We start from the raw sequence: 16,092 nt of genomic DNA on the forward strand, positions 1-16,092 counted from the left end.
CTTCATCCCAGGGAGAGAGTGCCTGCAGCGCTGGGCAGAAGCCGTGCTGTTTGCTGGGAGCCCCCTCCCTTACCTACACAAGCACTCAGATGTTTCTTGCCTACACAGGCACCTCAGATGTTTCTTGCCTACACAGGCACCTCAGATGTTTCTTGGGGCTTGAAAGGACCATCCTGACTCGGGCCATTATCAGCTTCAGAGAAAAACAAATGCATTTTTCATCACCTGTGGTACCAGAACACACAGTCCTCCCCAGCATCTGCAGCGCAGACCTAGAAGGAATTTGCTTTTACGCCTCTTTAAATAACTAGGTAAACAACATTGCCTTTGAGGATTCCTCAGCTTGGAAAATAAGTCATTGCAGGGGATACTGGGCAGAGATCTATCACACCAGGAGAGCTGAGCAGAAGAATGATTCTTCATCCTTTTCCATTAACACAGAAAAGGGCATAATTTGAAAGTATCATGCAGAAGATTTAAACCAACAAGGAAAGACACCCAGGAGAGTTCACTGTTTGCTTTTATGCCAGACCTTTCAGAAATGCTGTCACTGCTAAGTTTCTCCATTAGAGAGGCTCCAAGTTTCACAAGTTCCCAGAGCAAGGCTTCCACACCAGGAGGCTGCTGGTCAGTGCAAGCCCCATGTGGGCTTGTGCCCAGGGGGATCCCCCAGACCTGCGGGTGGGATCAAAGGCCAAAGCCAGGAAACCTGGAGGGTTTTACCCTGTTACACCTCTGTGATCCCAGCAATGAGATACCAAAGAGGAAGTGTGAATGGACAAAGGAGTGTTTGGTGGTGGAGATGGATGGATAAATGAAAATACCTACTGAGAGCACAGAGGTGTACAGCCAGGCTTTGCCAGGGCAAGATGACACAAACCAGAGTTGACATGCTTGTTTCTACAGTGCCTGGCTACACTGTCCTGCCAAGGCTCTGGCAAACCCCTTGCTCAAATCTAGCAGTGGTAATTTTCCATTTACCAAATAACAACTTTATCTGTGTTACAAATTCAAATAAAGCCCCCAACTAAAAAAGCACAACAACGATGACAAAAAGCTCACAAACAACAAAAAACTTTGACTTCCAGTCCCTTTCTGGGATAAGTCGGCTAAGTCATCCACCAGGGGAGTAGAAATGCTTTCTCCTGCACCTGGGGAAAATCCTCCTCTCAGCTTCTCATTTTCAGGCTAGAGTGGTCAGAGAGGGATATAAGAAATGACTGTTAGCAGACTATCAGCCTGTGAGAGGAACAATTTTCATGGCTGAAAGGTGTGCAGGAAGAGCCAAGCCAAAGCATCCTTGACCCTGGGGTTAATTATTTGCTCAGCTGAGTACGTTCAAACTTGTTTCAGTTCAAAGAAGCCAGGGAGGTCTGGACTGTGCAAACAGCCAAGTTTTGAAAGAAAATAATGAAATTAAATTACTTGCAAGAAAATACTGATGGTCTGTGTCCCACATCTCCCAGCAGAACCCAGAAAGGTCTCGGGTTCACCGGGATGGAATGGCTTCAGTCCAGGTATTTTCTCTCATCATCTGGGAGACAGACAAATGGCACAACAGGGCTAGGGAGGAGCTGCTCTGCAGCAGGGAAGCAGCTGTGGGACGGAGCAGGCTGGGCTGGGGAGACAGGAGTCAGTCCTGCACGCCAGCCCCAGCCTGCGCGGGGCACAGGTGACATTTACCCAGGCCTGTCAGGTAATGCAAGGTGACAGCAGGGACGGGCACGCCCCGAGCACGGGGCACCAGCCAGGCTGGCCATGTCCCCACACCAGCTGGGGAAGGCCAGCTGGGAGCTGCACCGAGCACCAGGGCTCGCTGCCGCTCTTCGCCACCCGCTCCGCGTTCATCTTGGCTTGTTTCTGATCCACAGCTGGGGCTGCTTGTCCTTCTCCCCTGTTCCCCTTCTCCACAGTAATGCCTGGACTGGCAGGTTCCTGTCCAAGCTCAGGGCAGCTGGATTTTGTATTTATTTCTCTCTGGAGGAGCAGGGGAAGGGAGGACAGGAGGATTGTGTGGATTTTCCAGTATCTCCGCTGGAAACATGCACTGCCCAGAGAAGCCAGTGCCTCCATCAACTCTCCACAAGCTGCCTTAAACAGAAGCACACACTCCAGCCTTCTCTTTGAAGGGTGCAGAACTTAAGAAGGAAGAACTTGCTTCTAGGTGCTTCAGAGTGGCTCTGCAAATTACAGCATTGCTTGTAGCAGGGAGCAGCTGCAGTACACACACACACACACAAAGACAGTGTCCATACTGTTGCTCAGCATTCAGAATAAGGATCAGATCCAATGCCAGCTTAAGCATCTCTGCTTTCTGACATCAGGAAAAATAATGAAGAAAGGCCCCAAGAAACACTCAGTTCTCTGCATTTTAAAATTACTGCCCTTGAGGACACAAGCAACAGCATTACCCTCACCCACCAGCTACTGAAGCTGAGCAAGCACAAAAAACTTCAATACTCAACTTCCATCTGTGTTTCATCTTCACTTCAGCAAAATCCTAATCCAGGGATAGGAAACTTGCGTGAATGCCCTCATAAAAGCAGAACACCACCTACACCACAGCAGATGTGTAGGTGTCCAGCAGATGCACCTGCAGAGCACAAAAGCTCCAGGTCCACCACACAATGCTAAACAGCCAGGTCTGGGCTGGCACAGCGAAACTGAACCAAGGTGAGCTTGATAAAAGCATTTTGGATGCACCTCTGAGCTCCAAGCACTTCACAGGTAAAGCTGAGCAAGGCGTGGAAACAAAGACTTCTCTTCTGCAAGAGCTCACAAGTGACCCCAAATACCCTGGTGAAGGCAGCAGGAAGAGAAGGAGCCAGGCTGCAACCAATAAAACTGTCTTGATTTTCACACAAATAATGGCAGCAAACATCAGCTTCAGCAGTGACACCTGAGCAGAAAGATGAGTCAAACTGCAGAGACCAGGAACATCCAAGCACTGCCCGCACTCTGTTTAACCACCACAGGCTGCAGGTTTGTTTTGGCCAATGCCCCTCCAGCTCCAACACCCAGCAAAGCCTTGAGAGAAATACCTGTGTTCAACACCGGGGTCTGACCTCATCTGAGGTCTAAAACAATCCTTGAAGAGCCCTGGCAAGCCCAGAGATGATGATACTCTCAACATTCACAGTTTCCTTTTTAATATCAGAGAGAATCAAAAGCTGGAAGTCATCAAATAATGAAAAACACTTATGCTCCCAAGGCCTCAGAGAAAAGGCTCACAAACATTTAAAGGTGTGAGTTGCCCTGCCTGACACATGACTTTGCAGATATTTCATCCTCTGCAGATCAGAAAGCACCAAGAAGTGGGAAGAGACAGGCAGAGAAGGGCTGATTTCAGGAGAGGAGCACGAGTGTGCGTGGGATGTGCAGCCTGGCAAACAGCTCGTCCTTGGGGACGACCTTGAAAGGGAAATACCTGTGAGAAACACTCCTGAAAGTGGCTGCACTTATGCAGGTAGCAGGATGCCCACCATAACTGGAATCAAGCAAAGTTCTGCTGCTGTGACTGCAGAGGCTGTTTTTGTTTAACGCACAGAAGATGAACCAAAAAACTGTTCCCTTTCTGGTGATATTTTTAACCACCCAAGCAGATTCCCACAGACAGTACAAACTGCCATGCTAATATCCCACAGAAAGGTTAGTGGGTTTGCCTTGCTTTTAAGGTCCAGTAACCTCTGTGTTTCCATCTTCCTGCTCAACTCCACGTCAGTAAATAATGCAGCACTAAAAACGAGGAGGAAAACTCCCAGGGGCTGTAGTGGCACGTATGGGAATAAATAATGCAGCCTTCCCTGAGCACTAAAAACAAGGAGGAAAACTCCCAGGGGCTGTAGTGGCACGTATGGGAGCAGGGGTTTCTCCAACAGGGACCTACACAGGGCAGCACAAAGTTTCCCTCAGCTCTCCAGGTGGTGGGAAGAGCTGCTTCCTCTCTTCTCTGTTAATGCTCCTGTGCCTCCCTTGCAAAGAGGGGCCATCCAAAACCTGGCCACAAGAAGCTGTGTGTCGTGTCCAAATGTCCTTGGACACACTAAGCTATTGACCCACTGTCCAATTTCAGTCAAATCAGGCCAAGACCTCAAAATAGCAGCTGCTGCTGAGCCTGCACCAGGGAAAGACTCCTTTAGCAACCACACATCAAGTAATTAAAACAGAACTGCAAGCCAAATTTACTCACCCTGACAAGGTGTCACATCTCCCTGGTGACCACAGTAACACATAAGAGTTGGATAAACTTCCTCATCTCCAAAAAAAAAAGGAAAAAGTCATTGAATTTGAGGCCTGAAGGGTTTTTTCCATGATTGTTTGATCAGATTTCCCACTTGGCCAGCAGCCACCAGGAAAAACATGCACAAATTCCTACAGGTGTGTCTGAATTTGTGGAGAGGCTACAGGTCCCCAGGAGAACGGATCCCACTGACTGCAGGACCTGTGATTACCCCAGGCAACTGAAGGCAGGTGACTCCTGCTTTAAAATAAAACTTTTCACAAAATTTAACATTTAATTTTCCTAGATTATGAAATTGCCCAGTTACAGGATTTCCTCACACCTTTGCTGGCTCAAAGGGCTCTTTTGCATCCTCACATCCACAGTTATAGGAATGGACACAGGGGACATCCAGGAGAAAAAGCATCCTGCAGGTCCCAAAACCTGGGACCACCACATGTGAAAAGGTGCCAGCCAGGCAGGCAGCAGAGCCAGTCCAGCACAATGTGGGTTTTCCTCTCCCTATCCCCTAAACGACCTGGCCTAACCCTGCTTTGCTTGGGAGAGCTGACAAGATTGCAGCCGGAGGTGGTGTGGCCACAGGCCAAGTTACATGAGTACCAATAAAAGAGACTTTGTGGAGGAGCCAAGTTAGGTCTTGTCCCCAACCAACGGTGCCAGAGAGTGCTCAGAGAGAGAGGACAGCCAGCACAGCATCTTTCCTTGCCCTGGGAGCTGGGCTTTGGGTGAAATGCATCCTTCTGGAGAATAAACACATTTTTAAGCCCTTTCTTTGCTCCTGCAGCCCAGCCTTAGCCCACATCTCCTGCTTTAGATCTCTAAGGGTGACTCATCTGAACATTTTCCCTGCTATTCTACAAACTCATCTGTGACACCCTGGAGTCTGAGTGTCCTTTTCTCATCACAAATCATGTGCTTATGACCAAGCTGTGGATGTATTTCTCAGACAAATTTGGTGGTGCTAATCAGATGTTTAAGATCAAAGGGAGCGTTGCATACACCATCAAAAACACGCACCTTATTTCTAACCTGAATGCAGACAAAATTAAGGTAAAGCAGATGCAACAGCTACCTGAAAGCAAAGAAAAAGACAGCAAGTAGATGGCCTTTTTTGACATTATGCTGAAATTGAAGCCCAGAATTTCAGAGCTAAAGGAAATCTGAATGCAAGAAGAACAGCAGAACCTGCATCACCTTAACTCTGCCCTCCAGCAGCACCGTGCAATGAATGCTACAAGCTGACAGCTTAGTGTGGACACTGCCCTGGCAACCTGATGTTCCAGGAAGTTTCTTGGCTTTTCCAAGGATGGGGGAGCAGTAAGCACCAGGAGCACATCGTGGGCCCGATGGAGACACAGGCTGCCTGCACAGGCTTCGTGGTGAGGACCCAAGGCAGTGGAAGGTCCCTTCCACCCGTGGTCACCAGCATCTCTCCTCCTCCAAAGCCTGGCTGCTGTGTCACACAGACCCTAAAGCTGTCTGGCCAAAACAGGCACTGCTTCCTGAGCCAGCCAGAATCCCCCTGTGCAGACCCAGCCCCAAGGAGAGGGAGCTGCCACATCACCAAGCTGCCACAGGGACATGGAAGCCCTCTGGCTTTGAGGGGAGCCTGGCCAAGAGTGGTAAACTCCATCCAGGGAGCACAAGACAGGACAGAGGGACTGTTTTAAAGCATCCCAAACAAAACTTGGCCAATGCTTTTGCATCTCTACCAGGCATTCACATACAGAAAACACCTCTGTTTCTAACACCAAGCTGGAAGCAGGTTAAAACACCAGTTTAATACCTTAAATGGAAGGTAAACTCCCAATATACTGAACTGTTAGAGAGCAGTCCCTTCGCCTTTATTGGTGGAACGAAAATCCCTCTGCTCCTATTACCAATTTCCTCTGCTAGAAATCTCCCAAAGGCTCTGCTGAGTGTTGTGACCCTTGTCCCTACAGGGATCTCTGCCTGGTTCCTATGAAGATCAGCTTGAATGTCTCTTTTCTCTTGGTTCATTGCAAATTTGCCATAGAAATAAATTAAACACAAATAACACTTTCATTGTTTCGTTCTTATTGCAGCAGTAGGGGAGAGTTCAGCTTGTCTTTGCTGGGTCCTTAAAAACACCAGTGAGCAACAGATTCTCCCAACGAGTCATCCCCTTTCTGCAGAAACAGCCTAAAAAGGTATTTTGGAAAGTCGAGCGCTTGTGAAACTTGAGGATAACTTGATGCAATACCAATGACTTTTCTGGAGTTGGAGAATTACCAGAGGTGAGCATCTGGTGAAAAAGGGAGGGGGGAAAAACCCCCACACATAGTGGGAACATCCCATGTGCAATGCGATGTCTGCACAAACTGCTTCTCCAGGAGAGAAATAACAGCTGATGTACGCAGCCTGGGGGCCTCCAGAGCGAATCTTGGAGGCATTTCCCCACCTTGGAGGGCTGGGAACAACTTAAAGAGCTTTCCAGAGGTACCAAGACTTTGCACACGCATGCACTTTGAGCTCCATCAGTACTTTCAGCAGTCCATAGCAGCTCCCAGCCCCTCGCAGCTCCAACCCAGAGCTCCTCAAGGCATCCCCCTTGTGTCAGGGCAAGTGGAACAACTTCAGATAAAACACAAAGAATAACCCCACAGTCCATTTCTCAAGAGCAGTTCCTGCAGCCAGGGCTCGCTCACGGTGGGCACAGGGGTGTCACAGCCCCGGCCCTTGGCTGTCCCCCTGAGCAGCCTCCCTTGGCTAACCTGACACAGCTCCACACCATTGTGGTGGGCTCTGTGTCACAAGGGCAGGAGATAGCCCCACAAGGCAAGGAATTAGCCCTCTTAAGATTTTCTCGGGAGGTGTTTCATGTTTGAAAATAAATTTCTCCTCCCCCCGCCCCCCAACAAGTTAATAAAAATTAAATTGGAAAGATGCTTACTTGGTTTGATGCCACAAGGCAAGGAATTTGCCCGCTTAAGATTTTCTCGGGAGGTGTTTCATGCTTGAAAAGTAATTTTTCACCCCCCTCAAAAAGTTAATAAAAATTAAATTGGAAAGATGCTTACTTGGCTGCTCTTGCAATGAAGAGATTCAAGCCACCACACACAGACACAAACACGCATCTCCCAAATGATCCGCTAAACTTCAAAGCGGAGCGCAGCCTGCAAAATTTCAGGCAGCCTGGTCCGGCTGCGCAGAAGTTCGCAGCACATAAAACCACAGGACAGCTTCAATCACAAGCACACGGGCACGGCAGGTTACAGCCACATCCGAGCTAGGTTAAACACGTTTTTAAATTCCCTTTACACCCCCCCTGCCGCCACCATGGGATCAGTTCCTCCCCCTAACCCAGAAGGCAAACGCAAGTAAAACACTTACTGCCAAAGCCCGCAGGAAACTTAATGAAGTGAGGATAATTCCCATACATGTTTAATCTTCAGTTCATCGCTCTCCCTTCCCAACACGGCTGCCTCCTCTAAACTTCAGAGCCGCCCGGAGCGCGGCGCAGCCCGCGGGGCTGGGGGCATGGCCCCGCAGCAGCGGGGGCTCTCGGGGGTGCCGGGGCAGCTTCCTCCCGCCGCGGGCTCATCCTCGCTTCACCCCCGCAGCAGCCGGGGCCCAGCCATCCCCTTGTTCCCCCGCTCACAGCCGGCTCCCGTGCTCGGCTGGCTCGGCTCCCTGCGAATTCCCGGCGCTCCGGGCTCGCGGCATAATCGCCCGGCGGAGACGCCAATCAATGCTCGGCGGCTCCGCTATAGATCGGGAATTGGGAGGAGGGGGAGAGGTTAAGTTCTTCAGGGGAGGAGCATGGTGGGAAGGAGGGGGGGATTTGCTGATCCGCCAGTGTTGGTTCCAGCAGCTCCGGCCATGTGGAGGGTGTCTGTGGCCAGGGAAAGGAGGAGCCGTGCCCGGGGGGAGTTGCACATCCACGCCCGCATCCCACACCAGATCCTGCCGCAGCTGTGCCCCCGAAATCACGGCACGGTGGTGCTGGGCTGCAGCCACCCCTAGGAAATGCGAGGCTGATGAGCAGCGGGACCTTCCTGGGGCTAGCAGAGCTGGCAGCTCAGCTCTCATCGCCAGCCGCACCCCAAGGAGTACAAAAGACACGCAAACCACACCAAAAGCCTCATTAGCCGGTTGCTAAAGCTGTGGGGTGAGAGGAGGTGGGACACAGGACAGAGCCCGGGCGGCTCAATCCGTGCTGCATACAGTCAGTAAAGTTCACAGCAGGGCTTCAGACAGCCCCAGACCCACGTCCACAACTTCATCGAATGCCCAGCCCTCCCGACAATGAAGTTCTGCGGGAAATGTGCAGGAATAAGCAGCAACAAGCAGCCAGCTGCCAGGGGCAGAGCCACATGCGGTCCCCAGCACTGCCCCCTCCAGTGCCTGCGGGTCAGGAACAGCCCCAGTTCCCTGACTGGCAAACCCCAGCCCAACTCCCGCAGCTCTGGGGAGAGGCAGGGATACAGCACAGCCCACTGATTCTGGGGTCTGATCTGGGAAGCCTCAAATGAAGCCACCTCAAATGGAGGAGGGAGCAATTTTGCCAGAGGTCTGCACTTACATGTGTGCTGGAGGAGAAGGTGGCTTGCAGACCTGTCATTGCCACCAGCCACACGGCAGAGAAAGGGGCTAGCGAGGGGCTTGGCCTTCCCAGGGGACCGTGGGGAGCATGGCATGCAAGCAGCAAGACAAAAAAAAGAAAGAGCAGATTAGGATGTTTGGCATCCTATGAGGGCCTTCTGGTCTCCCTCCAGGTCACTCCAGGACCCATTTTGGCACAAAGCATGCTGGAAGGGGAGGGCATGGATTCTGCCAGCCCGGAGCTGCTCGGAGCACCCAGCTGCAGCTCAGGCAGATGCTGGCTGAGGTGCAGTCAGCCCTGAGGTACCACGTCTGCAGGAGAAGGAAACGTTGCCCTTGTTAGCTCTGTTTCTTCCTTTGCTCTCAGACATTGCCACATCCATTTGTCTCTAGCTAGATTTAGGCAAGGGAAAGGGTTCATCCTCTCCCTTATGTTAACAACCTTTTTTTTTAAAAGGTGATTTTATTTCCTCCAATTCCTGCTCTGCATCTGCGTGTGAGGACTTGGTGATGTGCAGTACTGGGAGGACACCGTGGCGTGGATGCACAGCTCTTTATGGTCACCAGGTACATCAGATCAGCTCCAGGGCTTAGAGTTTACCTGGGAATGGGAACCTAACACTTGGGAGTGCATCTCCACACAGAACAAATGGATAAGCTGCCTGCTGTCAGGAGCAAGGAGGTTTGCAGGCAGTAGTATCAGCATTCTCTATAGCCCCTTAGCTGTGGCCTAGGTTTACACACACCTTCTTTTTTTCTCACAGTTAAAGAAACACAAAAAAACAACCAAGAGATCGGTATTCAGAGTAGGTTCTACTGAGGCAAAAAAACCACCAAGCAACTGCAGTCTTGCAGGGGGAATACAAACAGCAGAGATCACTCTTGGATTTTCTATCTGGCCACCTTTCACATCTCATTTGTTTTACTGCACAAACATTAATGGCACTGCAGAACTGTTTTTAGAGGAGGAGAGGCAGCTGAGCACACATCCCTCTCGCTGGCCACAAGTTTTGAGCCCTGAGGAAGGGAGACCAAAGGGTTTGATGACCAGCACGAGAGCACAGCACAGCAGCATCTGACTGTGTGGTGCTGTGTCCTGTCCCTCTCCTGTTCAGCTGAGCCAGTGTCCTGCCCTGCCACCACCCCAACATACAACAAGGCCATCCCCAGTGAATGTCCTCAGCTCAGGCCAGTCCTTCCAGTGTTCACAGCTGCATCCAGGTGCAGGAGATGTAGGCACAGCTCCTGTTTCAGTGGAGGCTGCCCCACACTCCACCCTGTCTAATCCAAGTGGTGTCAATCCCAGCAACCACAAGGATTGCTAACCCATCAGCAAAGTTTGCTGTTTCAGGATAAAACTGGCTTTGCCTCCTCTGCTGTCCTTTAACAGCCACGCTGGGGAATCCTTGTTAGGAGCAGGAAGCAAAAGCCAGGCACCAGGCAGGGATTCCTCAATGCCCTGCAGGCAGGAACCCAGGGCACTGCTGAGGAACAGGCTGCAAGGTGGCTTGTTTCAATCTCCTGATAGAAAATTGGATTTCTCAGCAGGGCAAATTTTTTTCCCTCTGTCACAAGACTGAAAGAAACATTTTTCAATAAAAAAAAGCCTAGCAAACAACCTGCTTTCAAAAGAAGGGGTTTTTCACACACACAAACATGCGCTCAATAAGATCCAAAACTTCCATATGAGAGAGGGACTTTGTGCAGCCCCACACACGACCTGTCAGAGGGATGTTTCTCTGATCTGGTGTCATGGGAAAGCTCTGGCATGCCTGTCCAGCCCCCATGCAGGGAGGCAGAGTGGCCTTGTGTCCCTGGTCCCCAGGTGCCCACCAGCACTCAGGACTCAGATGCTGTTTTGACACAAATGCGCTCTTGCACACCAGTTTCGCTTCCACCTGCTCGAGTCACACCTCCCTGCCATGCCAGCCTGCCTTGTCCCCTGCCCTCAGGCTGGACAGGAGGGTTTGTGCCCTGGCCAGGCAGGGGCAGAGGCAGCTGCATGCCCTGGGAACGGGGAGGTGTGAGCAGCTTTGCGTTCTGAGCACCAGCCGTGCCGAGGTTTAGCAGTACCATTTATTCTCACCCACCACGCGGGATCTCAGCGGCTTTAATTCCATGCTAATGAAGTTTTAGTAGGGAATTATTTTTATTGATCTGCCCAGAGCAGAGCCTGATTTTAGACCAGCTCTGTCAGCACCCCCTTCCCCACAGCTCTTTTCTTTCTTTGGGAGAGGAAAGAAGACAAAACAGCTCTGAGCTCCTTAAAAAGGTTGGCAGTCCCAAGCAGTAAGTGGATTACTTTATTGATTTTTAGCAGATCTGGGTTAGTGAGTGCTTAGCACTGCAGAACACATGCACACACAGAGCAACTTCAAGGAAACCTCTCCAGGCCCTTTCCTCAGGCAAATCAAGTGGAAGGCAATTAATTTAGGAGACCACCATGGATTTTGGAGTGTGGAGAAGTTCCAGTCCCTGCACCCAAGTCAGTCTGTGACAGACAGACTCTAGGAGCCAGCCCAGCCTCTCTTAAGCAGTACTGCAGGACCTTACAGAGGCAGCCCCTCAATTTCTTGTAGAATAGCACATTTCACAGCTTCGGAGTATTAAATGCTTTTTATTCCCCTGCCAGTCCTCATTGCTGTGTAAAAGGAGAAGACATTATGACTGCCACTGTTAATTTAGTAAGGAAAACCATGGCCATGCAACACTCAGATGGGATTCAGTGCTGCCAGGGGGCATCCAGCAGCCACACATGGGGGCATCAGTCAGAGTAGGATTCCTGACAAAGCAGAGCTGTTCAAGCCAACCAAGATGCTAACGTTGTGTTGGGATCCCCGGCTCACTCACTCACCTCCCAAGTAACTTTCCAAGGCCACTGTACTGTAGATAATATTTCTGAGTGTGCTGGAATGGCATCTCAAAGAACTCCACCACCAGTACTGCCCCACCAAGCCTTTAGGATGCTGGTCTCTGGAGCCTGACTGCATAAGGGCCTGCAGGGGAGTAATTTTATCCCACTTTGTGCCGGAACCGGGAAAGCTGGAAAGTAAATATGGTCCCTTTTCCTTGAACTAGGAAAAACCCAAATATGTTCGAGAATTCCGTCAAGACCCACCCCATCTTTGTTTAAAGGCAAAGGCAGTCTGTGCATATACTGATGCCACAGATATGACCAAATAAAAAGGTTGCAGCTCTTGTAATCCCACAGCATTCATCTTCCTCCTGCCACACTGCTCCAGAGTGACAGAATTCCAGGGAAAACCCACTTTCTATGGGGTGCTGGTGTTAGAGCTGGGGCTCCCTTCACATGGCTAATAAGGTGCAATAAGTGCTACCAGGCTGAGCGCCCCAAGGGCCAAAATGCCCATTCTCCTCCCTGCTGGCCTCTGAAGGTGACACAGGCACCAGGTGACCTACTCAGGGCCAAACAGGAAGTCAGTGCCAGAGCAGGGACTTGAAACTGGATTTTTCCAGGCTGGCAAAGTGGATTGAGCCAACCTCATCCATGTGTTGCACTGGTCCGTGGCATTGGCCCGGGACAGGCACAAGTCACCAAAAGCAAGTTGACTCCTTGGAGATGGAGAGGAAGGGAGCTGCTGCATCAGCCCTTCCCCATCCATCCCTGCCCTTCCTCATGTCCAGCAATAACCACAGACACCAAGCTAATGAAATTAAGCCCAGAGCCCCACCGGGCTAATGCAATTACCGACAGCAGCACATTCAAGCAGCAGCACCACAAACACACCTGCAGGAGCACAGCCTGCCCTCTCCTTCTCCCCAGGCCTTCCCTCTGTCTCCCTGAGCCCCACAGCTGCCACCCAGTGTGAGTGCCATCCCCAAGGTGTCAGGGCCAGGGCCATGATCCCCAGTGCCAGGCTGCTCCAGGGAGGGAGGGCACTGCCTACCTTGCAGAAAGCACCGTCCCATGCAGCCAAGCGCAGCCTCTGAGGGCAGATTTAAAGAAGCCTGTTTAAACCTTGGGGGACCTGCAATTACCAGCACCCTAATGAGGCCCTGGACACTAATCAGCGGTGTCAGCGAATCCTCTTACGCCTGCCTAAGCACCTCCAGCAGCTTTGCTGGTTGCGGAGCCCAGCTGCCCAATCCTGCAGGGAATTACCTCCTCAGACAGGCACCAGTGGTGGCACTTGGGTCTTTTGACACAGATGAAGGTAAAGCACTCCCAGGCATTTGTGCAAGGTGACAGAGATACCTGACAAGGCCTCTGCCCAGCCCAAAGGCACTTGGGCCAAGCCCACACTGGAGTTGATGCCTTAGCATTCAGCTTTTATATTTTTCAGATCCTGTGCTGCTTTAGTGTATAACTCTAAAATCCCATAGCGTGTCAGCTGCAGTTCTCCCATTTTATTCAGACAAAACAATTCCTCTCTGGTGCTGAAACTCAAGGACACCTTATTGTCTCAGGCATCGAGAGATGTAAACAACAGCGAACTGGGGGAGCAAACTGGGGGTGTTTGACTTCATTACCTGAAGCTGTAATTGGAGGATTAACCCCTGATACGTAAATGGACTAAACTTATAACTGTATGAAAAACTCGTGACTATCGTCCATCCTGGGTGTAGCCCCCAGAGGCTCGTGGCTGCCCAAGGTGTGCCTATTGAAGACCTTCAATAAATACCCACTTTTACTCTCCTAATCTTGTCCAGCCCCTGTTCTAGCAGCCACTCCAATGCATCAGGCTGAACAAACATCGCTAAACCAGCAGAGATATTTCCATGCTGACGCTCCCTGAGAAGCAAAGGGCAGATTTCGGCCTGTCAGCTGTACCCATCAAGCCAAGGGGATGCTCCAGGAGAGTCTGGAGCCCCCGAGTGAGGCTGGCAGGTGGCCCCGTGGCGCTGCTGGCCACGGCTGGCGGGGCGGCAGGCGCTCCCGCGGCGCGTCCGCTCCGACTCCCGCTCCCTGCTCCAACAATGCACTTTTCAATATCATGAGGGCAGCAAAAACAACAGGTCCACTATAAAGCCGAGATATCCTGAGGCAGAAAATCCATTGGGAGCCCAGCTAGAGAGAGAGTCGAGTCAATTAGACACTTTCTGGGGCGTCAAGCTGCCAACAATCCCGGCCTTTGTCCCAGTGAAGAATCACTGTCTATGTGCTTCCCAGAGACTCCCCCTTGCCGGAGCAGAAAGGTCAGCAGCGTCATGGAAAAGCATGCAGCAAAGTGTTCCTGGGAAGGTGGACCCAAAGAAGTGGCCATTTGGATCCTCTGGAAAATAAGACTTTGTCAAAAGCTTTGGGCTTGGAGGGGAACTTGGGCTGCTTTGGGTTGGGCTTTGGAATTTGGGCTGCTTCGGCTGGCTTGCAGGGGAATGAGCAAGCCTGTGATGCAGGGGATTTGTGCTGCAGCACACAGGGGTTTGGGCATGCATTGTATCCTGAAGCAGTGGTGGGGCTGAGAGAGTGGAAGCTCAGAGTCTGGGAGTTCACAGCTCTCTCCTTGCTTTCAGACAGGTCACTCCGACTTTTTACCTTTCCTGGAATAAAGATCAGAGAGACAAAAAGGAGCCACAGCATTCCAATTGGGAGAGTCCCCCATCCCTCACACTTGAAGGGAAGCACCTTATTTCTCTTGTCCATGATACAGGACAACAACCTGTGCTGTAAAACCAGGATTCCAAGCTGGATGAGCACTGAATGAAGTGAGGATCTCTATGTGCAAGTGCTGAAGTCTTTCAGATCCAAAAGCAGGTCTCTGGCAAAAAGGCCTTGTGTCCAGAAGAGATTTTGTTGGGAAAAGAACACTCAGCTCTTAAGTTCACCTTGACAAGTCATTTCGTGTTCAGCAAGGGATATTGGAAGGGCAGGTGAAGAAAGGTTCACTTGATACCTCCTTGATACCACCCTGCAAGCAAACTTTCCACTCAGAACACCTGAGAACACACAGGCTGTCGTTTAAACACAAGCCCATCTTTAACCCTGCTGTTCACATGATGTGAAGCTGAGATTTCTGCAAAATGCCTGAAAACAGTTAGGTCATCTTCCTTCAAAGAAAACTACACCCTAACGAGGATTTCCTCATCTGCTGGGAAAAAAAAAAAAAAAAAAAAAAAAAAAAAAAAAAAAAAAAAAAAAAAAAAACCCCCCCAAAAAAAGGGTTCTACACCCTAACCAGGATTTCCTCATCTGCTGGAAAAAAAAAAAAAACCAAAAAAAAAGGGTTCTCAGGGAAATCTTGAAAGACACAGCCCATGCAATTTCCCAGTTTTCCCACAACAACCATTTTTCAGACAAAGCATCTCAACAGATGTTCCTTGTTCAGGTTATCCCTCCATTATTGTTTGTAGGGACAAGTACTTAAAAAAAATTTAAAAGGCAATCCCCAGTCACAAATAAATCCTAATTTAGAGGCTTCTTTGCCTACCTAGAAACAAACTACCTAAGTGAAACTTGGTCCCCCTACCCATCTCTACAGAACTTCTGGAAAAGTGTCAACCCCTTTTTTCCCCCCCTTGATCCTGCTTCATTCTTTATTCTCTTTTTTCTGGAAAACCTGGATTTCTGTGAGCAGACTTGTTGGCCAGAGGCTGAGCTGGGTGACACAGAAGGCATCTGCTGGACCTTGCAGGGCTCAGGGAAGGTCTTGTCACAGCAGTGCCCTGCTCAGGGCCACCAAGGGCCCCCACCTGCATCCTCCCTGGCAGGTGGCACAGCCTGCTGTGCACCTGGGGGGCTTTGCTTGCTGCTCTCATGCTGTGCATCCCCACGTTGATGTTTTTACATTTCCTCCTGCTTCAGCAAGTGCAAAACTCCCGAGACAACCTGTCAATCTCCATCACATCCAGCTGCCTCAAATGGTCTATTTATACCTGACAGGCAAACGTGGCTGTCCTGGAGTTCAAGGTAACAGGGGTTATTTCTGCTTGGAGTAGCTCCTTTCTCAGGGGAGGAAGGCTGGAGGCATCCAAGAGGAACAGCTTCACATCAAGGGCTAGCACCAGTGCCTTCATGGCTGAGGGCACAGCCATGGGTCCCCAAGGTCCCAGCCACAGCAGGCAGGTCCCAAAAGCCCAGAAAATTCATATCTATCATGAGAATCTAATCCCAGGTCCCTCTGGGTCCTGCCATGGGAGAGGGGAGCTCAGCAGGTACTTTTGGATTTCTGATTCATGTTCTCTCCAAGAAAGGCCACAGCTTCAAGCTTGTTCACACTGGGTTTGTGCACTGAGCTCTGCCTGGGTCAGGTGTGAGCCTCTGACTGCACACTGTCAAATTAATGCCACAGTGAGGACTCCAGCTTTCTCTGAATCACTCCTGTCTC

General features: G+C 50.6%; 1 protein-coding gene across 2 annotated transcripts in view; it reads right to left on the reverse strand.

Moving 5' to 3' along the window:
* RXRG (retinoid X receptor gamma) overlaps window positions 1-16,092 on the reverse strand; it is a 38,359-nt gene that overhangs the window by 13,767 nt on the left and 8,500 nt on the right. Inside the window, exon 1 of one of the 2 annotated variants that reach the window (XM_041420080.1) lies at window positions 7,595-7,825. The exons of the other annotated variant lie outside the window; for it this stretch is intronic. Within the exon in view, the coding sequence (XP_041276014.1) occupies window positions 7,595-7,643 (49 nt within the window). The 5' untranslated portion in view covers window positions 7,644-7,825. Of the gene's footprint in view, window positions 1-7,594; window positions 7,826-16,092 lie in introns of those variants that run through there. 2 annotated transcript variants of the gene reach the window in all.

This window comes from Onychostruthus taczanowskii, unplaced genomic scaffold (genome assembly GCF_017590055.1).
Source record: "Onychostruthus taczanowskii isolate IOZ18803 unplaced genomic scaffold, ASM1759005v1 scaffold63, whole genome shotgun sequence".
Classification (NCBI taxonomy): Eukaryota; Metazoa; Chordata; class Aves; order Passeriformes; family Passeridae; genus Onychostruthus; species Onychostruthus taczanowskii.